Raw genomic sequence first — 17,550 nt, 5'->3', positions numbered from 1 at the left:
TGTGTATGGAATTTGTAACTCTGTGGTATCAAGTTTCATGATTTCACAGTGACGAAGCCCTACTTTTGAAAGGTTAAAAATGATAATTTTTACTCCAACAAGGCTGTCAAATAATTTTATTTTAAAAGTAAAAATTTCAAGTCTTGATTCAGATACGAAACCACACATACGTATTCATATCCCAGAGGCACTTCAGGCTGTTGACAAGAAGTCTTTGCAGTAGTTATGGCCCTCTTGCTTCATGCGCACAGTATCCAACAAACACCGGTTCGGCCGCTATGCCACGGCTGTTAAAATAAAGTGGAATGGGTATGACTATAATCAAACAACTGGCTGCTTGTGTAGGCAGGAAGAGAGATACTGGCAATCTATTTTAATAACTATATAAACAAAACTACTCCCAAGAAACAACAGCTGGCCTATTTAGGGAGTGAAAAAGGGCCCTATTTTACTTTGATTGTACTTTTGATTGAACCTCTGTTTCAATCAGAGGTACCAGGCTATTAGCAGACACGTTGAAAAGCTTAAATTCAGGGGCTAGTTCTTTTGATGTTCCGCAAAATCTATTGCTTTTATTGAAAGGAAGTCCTAAGAAAGGCAAATATAAGTCAACTGACATTTACACATTCTTCCCTCTCCCAACCTCAATGTTTCCTTCATATGCAGCTCTATTTCCATGATTTTCATTATTTTGGGGGGAGGAGTCAATTTGTTTCAGCTTACACAATCATAATTTTGTTCTCATGTGGCATTAAAAACAAACCAACCCCTGTGGCTTATGATGGTGCAGTAAGATAGTACAAAAGACATGTTTCAGAATTAAAATAGTTGTAAACAATATCCTATTTCTCAAATGTTTAAAATATAGCTACTGCTGCTACTAATGTTTAGTGGTGCAGTGGAAGAAACTGAGTAACAGCTCAGCTTAAGGACTGCTGCCCCTAAGCAGGACACACTCTTAGCAAAGACAAGGCTTGGTGTCTGGGTCTCTGGAATATATGCCCGTCTTCTTGTTTCTTTCCTCCCATCACCATTTCTCTGCAGTCTGGGTTGCTGTATCCTAGAAGAAGCTGAATTTGGAGCTGCCTAGTACCTACTGCATTCACAGTACTATTTCAAGAGCAGTGGCCTTGATCTTCAGTAGGCAGAGTTCTTCCAGTGACCAGGATCTAGATGTTACAATGTGCTACCTACCCATTCCCCTTGCTCACTGGTACCCAGCGGCAGAGCAAGCCAGAGATCTTTGTTCTCTTGGAAAAGGCCCCTGTCCTCCTACAACTGCCATAGTCTGTGTATATGCAATCAATAAAAACATTAGTAGGGACATAGTCCTTGTGTACATGCTAAGACTACAACAGCCTGATACAATGCTCTTTGAGGAAGGCTATTGTGTATTTCATATACACGAAACACAACAGCTGCAGCCCCAAGGAATTTTCATTTCATCAGTGGAAAGGAAATGGTTTCTCTAGTGTTTTTCTGGTTCAGTATAAAAAAGAGTAATTTTCAGGACAACATATCATTTTACTAAGGTAGTTACTTTCTAACAGGAACTGTTCATCATAAGTCAGCAAAACAGTTTGTCCTTGGACTACTCTCTGTTGCTAAATATGTGCAACAAGTACAGGGAGTAGTCCTTAGTCTGCCCCTGCATTCTGCATCTCTCATGCCAGCATTACCAGAGCAGCTGCTGTTATCTGGACCAGCTCCCTGTACAGCAATACAACTACCAGTGTTATCTGAGAAGATGCAGATGCAGTGGAGTCAACAAGGTCCAGGAACAGCATAGCTTAGTTCACTGCAAAACCCTAATCCTAGTGGTACAGCCACTGTACACTTAACTGCTCAGTTGTAGCAGTGTTTTCCTGAGCCCCACCAAGAGATGCACCACCCTGCTAAAGTAACAGGACACGTTTTAAAATCACTTTAATATTGTTTTTAACGTGTGTTTATCAACTTACTCTTAATGTATCTTAATGTTTTTCTCATGACAAAGGGAGATAGCACAACTTACATACAGCTATTTTCCTACATAATTATTTGAAGCCAGCTTAAAGTAACTCGGCCAAGTCAAAACTTTTACGTCCATCAGTCACTCTTAATTAAAGAGTGACAGTAAGCTAAACATACACTCAAAACTAAAGCAATTCCAACAGATAATCATGCTAAGACATCTTCATGAACATGAGCAGAGAGCTTGAGTTTCAAGTGCTGACTATAACTGCTGTTGTATCCTGTTCTTTAAAAATTTGATTTGTATCTGCCTTGAACTACTACCACAGAGTTGAAGTTTTCAATGAGTTGTCATAAACTTTTGTAGAGGAATAAAATGTTATGTTTCATGCTTGCTGCAGTTCAACTATTCAGCTCTCTGACTGTATACTTCAAAAGTGAAGTCAAACTTGGACTTAAAACCTAGAAATCACTCATATCAGCAACTGTAAATGTACAAAAGATAACATTAGCATTAAATAACCAGTAACTTGTCTAGGTACTTTTTAGGAAAGAACAGGGAGAAGAATGTGTTATGACTACTGTAAACTTAGTCAGTACATAAATGAATTAAAATTTGTCACAGACTGCTTATCCACCCCTTTCAGCCCCTAAAGTAAGGCAATAAAGAATAGCTTGCCCAAGCTCAACTCTCATGCAAACAGCTCCAATTGATTACCTGCTGCAGGTCTTTAATTATTACTCATAATAAACAAATAACACCACCTTTTTTTTTTAGAAGCCTGCTCTTCCTTCTGTCAGTATACTCTTCTCACGTACCCTTTAATATAAATTTTGTCTGAAATAAGTCAATCATGGTGTTCATTTTTCCTTTACAGGAAACAGAAACACAGCAGAGTCCTAGTATTTCACTGAAAAAAGTGAGTTCTGAAAATTTTGGTTGCAAAACTGTCCAGAGCTCCTGTCTTAATGTGTCTGTCTTCCTCTTCTGTGGATATGAAATCAAATGGGATTGTATTTACAGTCAGGTTAAACTACTATCTCTCTTCCTTTCATCTCCAGGCCAGCAGTTTATGCCTGTACCTTTATTCCATTAATTATAAAACTGAGAACCAAGATACACTGTAGCTACTAAATCTTACCGGAGCATGCGGCATCGATGTTTAGTCAGCCTTTTGTAGGCGTCCTGCAAGTTGGTCACATTGCTGCTGCTCCAGAGTCTTTCTCCAACAGCACTTGCTCGAGGCCTATAAAGGTATACTAAGTTTTAGAGTAGGTATGGTCTATAACCAAGAATAGATTTTTTTTTTTTTTAATACCAGGTCTAATATAACACTTCAATACCCAGAAGCATTAATTTCATAGCTGCTTAGGTTCAGCACAAAGCACTGTTAGCAATAGCATATTCCTGTGGGAATAATTAATGCTTCTTATAGCTGGCTTTTTAAAATCGAATTACAAAGCAGTCCATACCATAATCTTGGTGTCAGGTTAGTTGCATCCACGAATTCCCCCCACAAGCAAGCTTCTCCACCTATTAAAAGTTTCTTCTGTTCGTCAGATCCTGAATTCAAACCAGAAAGTCAGCATTCTTCTCTGTCCAGAAGATGGGCATATATCAACAATTATATAGGACTGATGTTCAGTTATTTTCATATAAAATACCTGAGCTATCCTGAGTATTAAATTACATTTTGGTAGTCTTGTTACTGAATGGGAGAACCACCAAGGCATTTGCCCAGGGAAGTTATTTCTCTGCTCTGTCAGAAAGCATTTTGCCTTTTATGCTCTGAAGAGATTCCTCAGCTTTTTGACATTCCTCAGAGATTTAAAACCTCATGGAAACTTTCATTCTACCACATGCAGAACATTCCTTGAAAAAATTACTTAGTCAGGTATTCTTAATGAGCTCTGAGAGGTTCCTCACAAAAAATGAAAGCCCCGTGGAAAGCATAAGATGTTTGTATCAACTTTAGATATAGGGAGAGAACATGTATTTTTCTAGGCTAGTTTAACAATCAAGGAGCTTGGTAACATGAATTCAGTGTCTTTCCAGAAACAGCCATTTTGCACAGCTCTGCTCCTAAAGCATCTGCCCACCTAGTCCAGCATTCTATCTCAACACAAACACCAGTATCAAACTCTTGAGGAAGGTAACACCTTTCACTGTGAGAAGTGAAAAGTTCCTTTTTTTTAAAGAGCTTTTCAGAGTTCTAGCTGACCATAATTCCTTTGATGATACTATAGTCACAATGATGGTATGGCCACTCTAAACAGCCCTATTCTTTCCATTTACACTGTACTACAAACCAAGGAGTTTCATGCACAGAACACATATATAAAAAAAGGTAACAAACCAGGGAAGTTAAGTGGTTCAACACTGTAGTATTTCTTCCAGTCTTGCCCATAACTAATGTAGTCTAGGTACCAAGGTGCTGACAAGACAGCAGTGAACCCAGCTCCCGTGACTCTGCTCAGTTCACGAGCATAGTTATTTGCCATCCACACTTGAACTACGGTGTCCGGTTTCAGCTAAAAGAGGAAAGGACAAACAAACTAACCAACTTAACCCAAAACTACTAATGGCAGTCCTAGTTGTTGTTATCAAGGAAAAGGATCATGAATTTCAAAACTCTCTATTTTGTTTTGAAAAGGAATATTTAGGAAACTACCTTTTGTCATCTCTCCCCTCCCCCCTCCACAGTCTAAAGCTGATTAGCTTTTTGCGGGTTTTAAACACTCAGCTACAGTGAAGCCTAGGTTATGCTATAGACAGTTAATGCTTTAAGAGGATTCCTACATGCACCCCATATCTTACCAGCTCTTAAATGCTGATCATTTGGTGTTACTGGACACATAGTTAAGTAAGACAAAAAAACCCTCAGAAAACTCACAGAAAATTCTCTACCCTTTAATCTTATGTTTTGAAGTTATTATATTAACTCTGTTCACCTATAAAAAGCATTTCAATGCTGGTGTTCCTGTTTCACCTATTACATATTCCACAAATGATAATTTCAAGGCATTGAAATTACCCACAGCTGGAGAGATTTACTAACATCAGCAGACTTTGCTTTAACTCTTAAGAGACAAAGCCAGATTTACTTAATAGTCTGCTCTGGAAGCCTCACACAATATTGTGGTGTTATGCAAGAGTACCTTACTAATTTTCCCGTCTTACTTGCGCTTTGTGATCAAACACTTCTTGCCAGACCATTTGTCCTTTGTTGTAGGAGGAAACAATGTCTAAAATGCTAGAATTTAGAAATAAGATCAGGTTTGTGAACTTCAATGAGATAAGTACAAGCACTCAAAGCAGCAACATTTTCTACCCCTAGGCATATCAGACCTTTCCCACCACTGTAGAGGGCACCAAGAAAAAGCAGGTTGTTCTGGTTTCAGAACCATGCTTGCAGAGCATGTTCAACCATGTAGAATAATGGGCACGTGCATTAATACAACCCAGCAACTCATACAGGGTGACTAAGTCCGTGTTTCTCAGGAGAGAAAGAAATGTCTGCAAAAATTTCCTCCCCACCCTTGTGCTGACACTACTACAGATGTTAGTTTAAGATACCCAATACATTCACAGTGTGTGTAGAACTAGCTTACATATCCGTGCTGCGTCCAACATTTTAAAGCCACGGACTTCAGACCTGATATTTTAAAATAAAGTGGATAGTTCCAAATATGTGGCAATTTTTCAAAATAATGTATATACTAAGTCAGCTTCCATATCAGCACCTCAATGCCACTTTCAAATAATGGTGAAAACCAGCAAGAATTAAAAAAAATCAACATACTTCTGAACGTAGTAAGATTCCAGTTTAGCATAGTCAATACCAAAACCTTGCTTCTTCATGAACTCTTTCACCTCAGGGTTAGATTTCCTTAAATAATAACAAGAGAACAAGTTTAAAAAAAGATTATTTCAGTTATGTTTTAAACCAGATTTCTCAATAATTTCTACCTATGCACAGCAAAGTAACTGATGCCTTAGCATGCCACAGCCTGGAACACATTGCAGAGCAGAAGCAGCAGGTTAACATGACTTAGATATTTTGAAAGAGTTTTATCCTGATTTGAAATAAAGCCAACAGACCTAATCTGTGGTAAATCTGATGGAGTCCCTGTTCTGAAACAAGTCTCTGGCAGGCTGCCTCCTAAGAGCTTTGGGGTTCCTTAGCATCTCAGCCACTTTGTGCCAAGGTCATCAACAGTCTGAGACCTCAACAATTTTGGTTTCTACCACAAAAAGCAAACCAACATTTCTGTGCTATAGCATTTGTCAGAAGTTTTTCCCTCTATAAAAATTAAATCATGTCCTGAGTGTTTGGATTCGATCTTTAAAGAGAATGTAGAAATACTAACTAGATCAATTTGAATACTCATCAAAATGTTCCAAATCCTCTATTATTAATTAGTCTCTTCAGAAGAAAGACTCCAAAATATTTAACATCCACAACTGAATTAAGAACACTATTAATACATACTGTACTTCTAATACAGTATGTATTAATAGTGTTCTTAATTAATCTGTTTGGTAATTCTTACTGTTACCTGGTTTTCTGGTGGGCTGTAAATATCTACTTTAACACAAACCATTTAAATGTTAATTTTCTTATCTAGTACTTTTCTAACATACTAGTCTTCTGTCCTGCCAGGGTAATTTTCATAAAGAAATCCTTTAGAATATCTGAATATTTATGATATTGAAAGTCAAAGCAAAATTCTGCACATCAGTTGCTTTTTGAGGATCACAAATGATCTGCCTGTAAATTGTTACAGAGGTAGGAGTGGAGATCTTTTGGTTACGCAGTGAAAACTATTTTATGCAACTGAGTTCCGTAACTGATGCAGGTGGGCAGGTTTACGAAGCACTAGGCATTTGTTCCTGGAATTGTCACCATACCAACAACTGAAGTCCACTTCATCTCCTCCCAAATGAATGAATTCATCTGGAAATACACTGCTGATCTCCTTAAAGAACTTAGTCATGAAGTCGTAAGTTGTATTCCAAACAGGATTTACAGGTCCAAAGGACCCAGTTGGCTGTCCTCCATTGTAACAAGGAGTGAGAAGATCTTTTTGACCTAATAAAAACAATTAATAGATGATACTCAGTTTCATGTTGCTATGCTAACTTTGCTAGCAGGAAGAAGCAGTTAGCTATATTAAAAAGGTAAATATTCATGACCTAAGTGTTCACCTATTTTAAATATAATCAAATAGAGGCAGGATGAAATAACACAACTTGTAAAAGGTTGAAGAACCCTCTAACTGGCAATCAGGACTCTGACTTTCACATTTATGATTTAATACAACTTAACATATGTAACATGTCACAATACTTGGAAAACAGCATTTGGATAACTACTTGAACAAAAGAAAAAGCTTTAATGAATATCAGAAGGAAGCCAGTTAGAAGAAAGCCAAACGTAACGAGTATGCTTCAGACGGTTATCTTTTTCTTTTTATTACTCTGTGTGTGTGTGGGGTACATAGCTCAAGGTAAAATGATGTCTAAAGCAGAATGTATCTGTACCCTTGCACACACACCTAGCACGGAACATGTCAACAGAACATGTTTCTTCATTTTATTTCCTGTAACCTGTAAAGGTCATGACATCACTTAATGCCTCTTCCTTACCTCTTATCAAGGGCCTTCCAAAGTACTTTATTGGTTAGTTCTTTAAAATTTAATTTGTTTGCTACTACTTACCACAATTTCTTAACAATTAATACTTTCTTGGACATACCTTTTCCCCAAGACTGCGTGTGTCCTGGTGTATCAAACTCTGGGATAACTCTGATGCCTCTTAACCGGGCATACTCAATCACCAGACGGACATCAGCAGGAGTGTAGATGAGATTAGAGGAATATGCCCCCTGTAAAATATTCACATTTAGAGACAACACACTATACCAGCACAAAATTCGGATGGAAGTATTTTAACTTAGACTGGAGAGCAGTTTTACAAGTTGGCTGTGGTTTAGCAACTGCACAGACATAACTTTTCACTTAACTTGTGGAGAAGGAAAAAATCCCACCAAAACAACAAACTCACAATACTGAGACTGATCAGCTTAAGGAGACCTTCCTTTCCTCCTTAGCTTGCAGTTACTGAAGAACACAGAACAGCTAGTTTCTTTTCCTTCAGAATTTTGAAAGACATGGTTTTCAATTCTTCTGTACAGAGAAGAATTTCTGTACAGAAATTCTTTTTCTGTACAGAAATTTCTATTTCAGAGCTAATTAGCTCTGAAATATAGGGCACTCACTACATAACACACAAGACTAATGGAAAAATTCTGCCAAGTCAGAAAGAACTTCCAGCATCTCAGCTTCTCAGTTTTGTGTGTGACTAATTTAGCTAGTATCAGGACGTGCTTCTTTTGTGACACTAAATTTGAGTGTAATTCCACTCCCACACAGCCAACAAATGTGACAATGACCCAGGTTACTAAAGTTTGGTGAAACAGATGCTTGCCAAAGATGTTCTTCATGATAAATAGCACCTTAAGCTTCTGCTTATCCTAAAATGGTTTCCACAGCTAAGTTACTCAAAAAAGGAAACAGCAGACAAGAAGCCTTTCAAAGAGAAGCTTGTTGAGACAAAGACCATCTCACCCTCTCTAGTTGTCAGTGGGATATATGACAGAACTCTACTAGAGTTTGCTTTTACCACAAAAAATAATCTGATTGCACTATGTAACATCTGCAATTTTTGAATTATAAAATTTTTCACAGCATCTGCTCTATCACTGCCAACAGAATTTTCATGAGGATCAGATTCTAGCAAGCATTTTAAAACAGAATCACAAATCTTGTACTTAGGCTTAGTCTACTTAATTATTCTTTACTACATTTGATTTGGCTCCTACTGTACCGTGAGTGAGCAAGAACCTCATAGTGGCTCTCACTAACATAACAAAGCCTACTATTCATCTGAAATAAAGAGACACATTCCACTGTACTTGCTTCAGTAAACAACCTTGCACTTTTGGATCTCTTACAGATGTGTTTTATAAGGATAGTATTACTATTGCAGAGGTGCTAAGAGCTGGCAGGAAAATCTCTTACATTTGTTTGAGTGGCAGAAGTTAACCAGTTAAAGAAACCCATCAACAGAAATCCAAGCAGTGTTCACTACTTATCTGCATACCATTAGTGTTTGAAGGCCTGTAAACACTAAGGATTATTCAGAAAGGTTGCACAGAAGAGTAAAGGTGGTCATTTACCATGTATCCAAAAGAAGACTTAAAAATGGTCCACATAGGAACTCATGCAGGATCCTAATTATGGACTTGCTGGTTACTGGTCCCATGGTAGTTTCACAACCAGCCAAAGCACATGTCCTCAAGCACTGGTTAACTCTGCATGTTATTTTCATTATATATGTGCCAGATTTCTGCCCTTCTACCCTGCTACAATGATATTCACTCACCTTATCACTTAATTCAGGGAAATAAATGCTCTGGTAAGGGAAGGACTGATCATCTACTATATGCCAGTGGAGAACATTGAACTTATTAAAAGCCATGGCATCCTGTAACAAATAAGGCAATAGAGTCTAGTTAAACACTTCATTCTCATTAAAAATCTATGCAAAAAAGTGGTCTTGTCCCAGCATATCCCGGATGCCTAGAGCAACAACTAAAAAAGAAAAAAACCTCAACCAAACCAAACCACCCAAAAAACCAACCAAAACCCAACAGCCTCCCACAACAAACCAAAAAAGCATTGTTTCACTAAATCCTAGAAGCACATGCACCTACTGCTCCACTCCTCTGCAATCTATTTTCACCACTGCTGTTAACAAACTCTTCATTTGATCCCCACTCTACCAGCCAGTGTAATATGAACTGTTATGAACACTTATGAATTTCTTCCACTTCAGAATACGTATGCTGAGATTAGCTCAAGCACTACTAACACCAAGGTTGCAGGCTTGATCCCCATATGGACCATTCATTCAGAAGTTGGACTTGATGATCCTTCTGGGTCCCTTCCAACACAGATGGTTCTGTGGGTAATTCTCTATGTACCATCAACTATTTTCAGCTTACAGAAAAGCTTATACTTTTACAACTAAATACCTTGGACTTGAAAACAGAACAGCATGAGAGTTTCCTACTACATAGTACATCCCTCCTCACTAGTGACTTCTGCAGAATCCATTTAAAATGCATGCAAAATGAACTGTTTCCCCTGCAAAAGACAGTGTTTCTTTTATGTTTTCATTCTTAGCAGTGTCAGTACTTCCCTTTTTTCATCTTGAAGATGATCAAGATCAGTATTAACACACTTATTTTAGAATTATGACTCCAGTTGGATAGTTACACACATACCTTGAGTTATGCTGGTTTGTTAGTCACTAGAAGGGTGTGCTGTGAGCAGACCAAGTAAGTGTTTACATCGTTCAAGATTGACAGCCACACAGCTGCTCCCAATCCCTTGCCACAATACAATTGTTTTTCCCACCCATTCCTCCCATTATTTTTTCACCTAGGTGTATTTAAAGAGGTGACAAAATCTCTTCAGGAACTCCCACCAAATACAAAGGAAGGTTTATATCTTGTCCATTTCCTAGATTTATTTAATCTCTTCCATTACACTGGAGAAGTTTTAATTGCCATGTCTTCATGCACTTCTAACCAATGCCATCCTTCAACACAGAAAACTACATCTCGACCTTCATTTCACTTACTCCTTCCTCAAGAACAATGCTGGAAATACAGACAGTAGTTGAACACAAACAAGAAATCTACCTGAACTGCTGCCCTAATCGCCACATGTCAGAGATTACAGATCCTTCTTATTAGTTGGGATTCAAGAAGGCACAGAGGTGGGAAGAAAAGCATACTTGTTCTTAAACCAGCAAACATCATTAAATGTAGCTCTGATAATGTATAAGAGACGGACATGCAATTTAAGGAAAGAAAGCAGAAAAGCAGCAGTTACAGAAACACAAAAATAGTTAGAAATGCAAGTCTCTTTGGATATCTTTTAGACAAGACAAAAAATATTGACACAAATATTTGAGGCTTTGAAGCACTCTGTCGCAAATGTAACACTACACAAGCATTACTTGCTGAACAAGCATTGACCTTGAGTGTTCAAACAAGTGGTAAATACCTAAAGGACAAGTTCTGAACATAGTTCAGGGATGACCTCAGAAATTAAAGACTGCTTACCTGCACTCTTTCTGCCTATCCTATACCTATTTGTCAAAGTTTTGCAACATGGAGGGGCAATTTCAGGTATTATTTCACCTTGGAGAAGCAAGTCAGAGACAAGACAGGAAACAGCCTGTTCCTCCACTTCAACCAACTAAATAATCCCTCCTACAAGGACTTAAACAAAAAACCCAAAAAAACAGGGAGTGCAAAACAGTAAAAACCCCATCTTTGGCTGCTAAGCTTATACAAATACATCACCTTTCCATCAGGGCTGGAGTACATTAATTTTTAATGTGCTTGCTTACGCTTTTTGGAGGAAGTTTTGATTGGTTTTATTGGTTAGTCTGGGCTTATTATTCAGTAGCTTCCCATTAACATTTTGAATTTCCTCCCTTGCTCTGTAATACTTAATTACTGGCTTGCACTTGGCAGCCTAAGGAAGAACCTAAGCCTGCTGCTGGACTACCAAAGTCTGCTCCAAAAGACTGGCGTTCTCCTGAAATCACTGGCACTGAAGCTAGAATTTACATTGTAAATTCTTGTATTGCTTGATGACAGTCAGATGTCTCAAAACATGCCTCCAAGAAATAATGCATAAACTGATTTAGGCTTCAGAAAATACAGAGAATCCGAGGTACCACAAACACCAGTCCCCTTTGGAGATTCAATAATCACTGTGTCTGCCCACTTGACTCCTCTCCAGTCTATGTTCAGACTTTTGCTTAGCAAAGTTCACTCTGACCTTTTAAAGTCAGATAAAGGAGATGGGTTCTTCTTTCATACGATCTCCAGTTGCTACCTGCTTCAGGAGCCAAAACACAACAAAAAGCCTTCATTATCAATGATATTAAACTGCCTACTTACCAGGTTTGTAAGAATAGATTTCAATGGTAAATAATGCCTTGAAGTATCTAATAAGACTCCTCTATGAGCAAATCTTGGGAAGTCACTGATTTCAGATTCATTGACAAGAAACTATAAGAACAAAATTTAAAAATTAGAATTTCATATTAATTTCATATTCATAATTTCAAACAGAAAGTACTTTTTCTTTTTCAGAAAATGATTCCTGGAAATATGTAACAAACTGAAATGTTGCTGAACGAAACTGGTAGATCTGCTCTGTCTAGAGAGGCACCCAGTACCAGGACAGTGGATTTAATTAATAGCCATACTTACACTTCCATAGTCATCTTCATGAACCAACTGGCTGAAGGTTTCCAAACCTGGAAAAATATCCAAGAAAAGGATCTCAATTATAGCCCAGTACTTGCCCTTAAAATTTTAGTTATGAACAGCACCACAACTATTTACAGACATTTGTGTAGCTAAGAAGAATGCTTTGTAGCTGAATTTCTTTCTCATTAGCACAGTTCCCTTAATTGCTCAAGCATCACCATTTAAAAAATTCTGGAGAGAACCATTCAAATTCTCTATTATGCACAGATACTGAATACCTGTACTGCTGGTCAGATGTAGCAGATTAATCCCCAAACAGTAAGAAAGTCACTGAGAGTAAGTTGGAAATTTCTGTTCTTGTTGTACATCTATTCCTGTAACATCTGGAACTGTGAAATTTCTAATTCAGCATGAAAAATCTGTTGATTTATAGGTAACTAATATATAGGCTTAACATTCAGTAAGAACGGCAGACTGAAATGTCAGGATTATTATTCTTTGTGATGTGTTCAGCATGTCCACTTCCTAGGTGCAGTCAGAAAATAATCAGTTCACACTGTAGTTTAGAAAGCTTTTTGCTTGGCCTGGCTCATTTCAGGCACAGCAAGCATGTACTCACAGTGTGCCACTGGATCTGAGATGCTGAGTATCTGGACCAAGGATCTAACTGATAAACATCTGCATATCCTTCTGGTCTGACTAAGCTTACTTCCAATGGAGTACTGAATGAGGACAAGACTCTGTGGTCAGCTGGTTCTTGGTCTGCCATGAAGTTTGTTAAACCCTAAAAAAATGTGAAAAGCATCAGCTTACCTCTTAAAGCACCCCATACCTCAGAAGCTTTCAGTATAGCCACAGGTTCAGTTATAGTTAAATGGTCTAAAGAAAAAAAAAAGAAAATGCTTACTCTTTAAAAAAGAATTAATTCCAAGAACATGCCAAAAGGCATTATAAAGATTCTTCAAGTGTCACATCTCCCTTTGTGTATTAAATTCCAACCAATGCTGATTTTAGTGATGATAGCATGCAATTATTTTCCATCTGTGTTTTCCCATATAAAGCAAGCAACTGTTCAGAGAGTGAACACCTCATCAGAAAGAAGATAAAAGAAGTAAGGTGCTTAGTAAGGGCAATGCTAAAATATTGTACATGAGCCAAAATTCCAGCAAAGTTTAACCCAACTGACTCAAAACACAACAAACTATATTTTTGCATTTAAGACATAAGTGATAAAGGTTGGGTGGCTAAGCCAAACTTTTCATGATTATGAAAAGTTTACCTCTTCTTTTACCTTCTTTTTATACAGTTTATGGTTACATATTTTTTGTAAAGATGTAAGTTGTCATATAATATTGTCAGGTGCTTACTATTAAAGTCTTATTAAAAAAATTACTAATCAAAATACAGAATCACAGAATATGCTAAGTTGGAAGGGATACATAAGGATCATTAAGTCCAACTTCTGGCTGTCCACAGGACACCCTCAGGAACCACACCATGTGCCTAAAAGCATTGTTCAAATGTCTCCTAAAATCTCTCAGGCTTGGTGCTGTGATCACTTCTCTGGGGAGCCTGTTCCAATCTCCAGCCACAGCCAAGGTGAAGAAACTTTTTCCTGATAACTAGCCTAAACCTCCCCTACTCTGCTTTGTGCTGCTACCTCAAGTCCTGTCACTGGTCATGAAAGTGAAGAGATGACAACCTGCCTCTCAGCTTCCCCTTGTGAGGACCACAGGGAGTGGTCCCTCAGTGTCCTCCAGGCTGAACAGACCAGGTGACCTCAGCTGCTCCTCACACAGCTTCCCCTCAAGGCCCTTCACCATCCTCATGGCGCTCCTTTGGACACTCTCCAATAGTTGTATATCTCTCTTATACTGTGGCTCCCAGAACTGCCCCCAGCGCTCGAGGTGAGGCTGCCCCAGTGCAGAGCAGAGCAGAGCAGGACAATCCCCTCCCTTGCCCAGCTGGTGATGCTGTCCCTGATGCACCTACAGGATGCCAGGTCACCCTCCTGACCTGAGCACCACTATGGGGGCAGTAAGATGAAGTATGGTAAGTAAAATGAAGGATGGTACCTGAAGGAATCTGTAACAATGCTCCCTTAAGTACTGGAGTACAGTACAGTAGTAGCAAAAAAAAAAAAGCTAAAATAATTTTGAATTTAAGGTGATTCAGTACATTTTAGAGAACAAACAAATATATTTTAAGTATTTTTTTAAAATCACATACATATATATGCATAAAAATATAAAACACCTCTAGATTTATATTATTTTTCAAACATCAAAGCAATAATTGCACATCTGAAAGAGCAGAGAAAAAAAATCAAAAGGTTGAATTATCATATAATGACTTATGTGATCTGTGTCAGTATGAAAGAATGGTTGGCTACAATTTACACAGTTCAAACATTTATCTAAACTACCAGAGAAAAGCCATTTAGTGACATGGAGAAAGTACCTCAAGCGTCCATGTTAACCTAAGAACTGATGACACATACTGGGTGTTTGGAGTAAGAAAGAAAATTTAGAAGATTACTGCAATCTCCACAGGTAAACTGTAGGGAAAAGGTGATAAATTGTCAAGGATTTATTTCCAACACAGCAGGTTTATTTGGGTTTTGGTTTGTTTTTTTTTTTTTTCTGATTCCTTAAATGAACTTGGAAAGTTTTACAATAAGCTGCTTGAAACACTTTACACAAACAGGTAACAAGTCAGCAGGCAGGAGGGCAGATAACCTGTACTTTGATTACATATCCAATACTCTTGCCACAAGACAGTCATGACTGGTCCATACTATCTTTATTAACAAGCCAGACCACCCAAACCGCAAGTCACCAATAACAGCATTTTTCAGAATCTGAACCCTTAAAAACACAGCTCATTAAAAACCAGAAAATTAAAACTGCTGAAGCCGGGAATGCTCAGCTGATTACATTAAGAAAACATGTTATTTGTAACAGAAAACTTATTTCTTAAAGCAGAAGGAAAAAACTTCCTGCTCTAAAGAATGCAACCTAAAAATCACATGGTCTGAAAGATTCCATGACATAAGACAAGAATCAGCTTTTGTTAAAATCTTAAGTTCACAAATAAGCTCAAAGTTCAAATAGCAATAAAGCAACACAAAAACCTGACTGGCAGAACAATGTCAAGAGCATTAGCATTTTTACTGTAATATTTCATTTGCATTGAAATGTATTATAAGCTTGTGCATAAAAATCAAACGGCTATAAGTCCCAAAAGGATTGAGTGAATTTAATATCAGTACATTCTGTCACAAGTCAGGTGGAATTAATCCTGCTGCAGATGTGTGACTTGAGATTAAAGGGATCTTTTTTCTAAGGATCTGTATCCTGGATACCAAACAACAGAAGATTATCTCAAAACAGGTCTACACTAACTGAATATGTAGATTTTTGTGTTATCCTGCCCAGACAAAAAGCAATATTATTGCACAGTCTTATTTCTGTTAAGGAAATTCTCTGGCGATTAGTACTGCAATACTTAAGAGTACTTCTCCACTCTGGACTTTAGTCACAGAACTAAAGAAACATAGAAAAATAAGTCCAATACAAATCATGTTTTTAAATACTTTTTTGTTTCTGCAGAGAGAAAGGAAGTAGATTTATGGGACTGCAAGACAAATAACAAGTTCAACTAACACTTTCTGGTTTTCCTGGAAAAACAGGAAATACCACGTACATATCTCAGTGTAAGTAGATCAATTTAAATGCAGTCACTTCTTAGGAGACGGTAAGCAGCAACAGCCTTCACTCAATAAATACTCTGTACTGAAAGGGATCATCTCCTGACTATGCACAGATCTCTGGGCAAAGATAACTTGCTACTGCACACTATGGTATCTCTGATTCCCAATGCCAGCTGCTGGAAAGGCTGGTAGCAGATAAGTGAGCTGTACGATAGCCCAACTGCAAAAATCATAGGCGACACGTGATAAGCTTCATGATTCACGGTGAGCTGAGATTTCTCATAGTATCAAGAGCAAGCATTATCTTCTGGTCGCCACTGTTGTGAAATGTTTTTGTGGGCTTCCGAGAGCCCGTGCTTTCCAGTTCCCCAAAGAAACCACCCCAAAACCTGCTGACTTCTGCACCGGGCACGTGATAGGAACGAGGCGCGTAACGGTGCTGCCCGGGCCGGGAAGGAGGGGCGCGGTGAGCGGTACTCACAGGCCTCGCTGGAGGCGGGCTGCGGGTGCCTGTCACAGCCAGGGTCCCCCGCCTCGATCACCACCTGCAGCTGGAACAGCTCGGGCTCCGCTCGGGCAGCCAGCGGCCTGCGGCCCCACGTCCGCCGCCAGGAAAGCCCGAACATGTACTCATAGTACCTGCCGGGGAAGCAGAGGAGCCGGCGGGCCCTGAGGCGGCTGCTCCCGTCCCGGGCCGCCGCTGCAGCACCCCGGCCCCGCCGCTGCTCACCTGCGGAAGGCGTCCTGCAGCAGCCCGCAGCCCGGCCCCGCCGAGGAGCCGGCGCCGTGCACCAGCTGGAAGCGGCTGGGCGCTAGCTGCAGCTGGCGAGGATACGTGCGGACCCACTGCGGCAGCGGCCACAGCGAGTCCTCGGGGACGGCGTCTGCCGCCAGCTCCCAGCCGGACGGCTCCGGCTCGGCCCCGGTCCGCGGGGCGCCGTGGCGGAGGTTGGTGCTCACCAGCACGGCGGGGACCACGACGAGCCCCAGCAGGAGCCCAGCCAGCCCCATGGCTCTGCCCATACTGAGGCAGCTGCCTCAGCCCGCCTGTTCCACTGGCAGGGCAGCCCGACTCCGCCTCCGGCGCCACGGGGCGGTCGGGGCGGGCTCGGGAGCCTCAGCGCCCGCCCGCGGCACCGCCCGCCCGGCGGCCCCTCGGCCGGAGCGCCGCCGGCACGGGGCCCGAGGGCCGCTTCGCTGGGCCTGGTGCGTCGTTCATGGTCCTCTGAGGGGCCTTCTCACTTAAAAAACCATTAACTATTAGCGTCCAAAGGAGAGCCACGAGGGTGGTGAAGGGTCTGGGTGAGATGTATGAAGACCGGCTGAGGTCGCTTGGTTCCATCTGGAGGAGACTGAGGGAAGAACTCATTGTAGTTTTCAACACTCTCGAGAGGGGAAACAGAGGGGCAGGTGACAGGATTTGAGGTAACAGTATGCAGCTGAATTACAAGACGTTCACGTTATTATCAGGAAAAGGTTTTTCACACAGAGGGTGGCTGGGCACTGGAACAGGCTCCCCAAGG

At 40.0% G+C, this 17,550-nt stretch overlaps 1 protein-coding gene across 1 annotated transcript; it reads right to left on the bottom strand.

Moving 5' to 3' along the window:
• Nucleotides 1–101: 101 nt before the first annotated feature.
• On the bottom strand, nt 102–17,105 carry HEXB (hexosaminidase subunit beta). Its single transcript, XM_039729618.1, has 14 exons — nt 16,758–17,105; nt 16,509–16,666; nt 13,129–13,194; nt 12,316–12,362; nt 12,001–12,111; nt 9,402–9,503; nt 7,713–7,842; nt 6,866–7,046; nt 5,757–5,843; nt 5,135–5,207; nt 4,311–4,485; nt 3,427–3,517; nt 3,096–3,200; nt 102–287 (listed from the first exon to the last, which is right to left on the bottom strand). The coding sequence occupies exons 1-14, from the start codon at nt 17,048–17,050 to the stop codon at nt 224–226; spliced, it is 1,683 nt and encodes a 560-aa protein (XP_039585552.1). The 5' UTR covers nt 17,051–17,105; the 3' UTR covers nt 102–223.
• Nucleotides 17,106–17,550: the final 445 nt, after the last annotated feature.

Source organism: Passer montanus, unplaced genomic scaffold (genome assembly GCF_014805655.1).
Source record: "Passer montanus isolate IOZ18808 unplaced genomic scaffold, ASM1480565v1 scaffold7, whole genome shotgun sequence".
Classification (NCBI taxonomy): domain Eukaryota; kingdom Metazoa; phylum Chordata; class Aves; order Passeriformes; family Passeridae; genus Passer; species Passer montanus.
This window is presented reverse-complemented; position numbering and strand designations above follow the sequence as displayed.

Coding starts and splice junctions, on each gene's coding strand:
- HEXB (XM_039729618.1), bottom strand. CDS start 17,050: ATGGGCAGAGCCATGGGGCTGGCTGGGCTCCTGCTGGGGCTCGTCGTG. Junction 13,195..16,508: donor GCCCGCCTCCAGCGAGGCCT/GTGAGTACCGCT, acceptor TTTTTTCTTTAG/ACCATTTAACTATAACTGAA. Junction 4,486..5,134: donor TGTTTGATCACAAAGCGCAA/GTAAGACGGGAA, acceptor TTCCTCTTTTAG/CTGAAACCGGACACCGTAGT.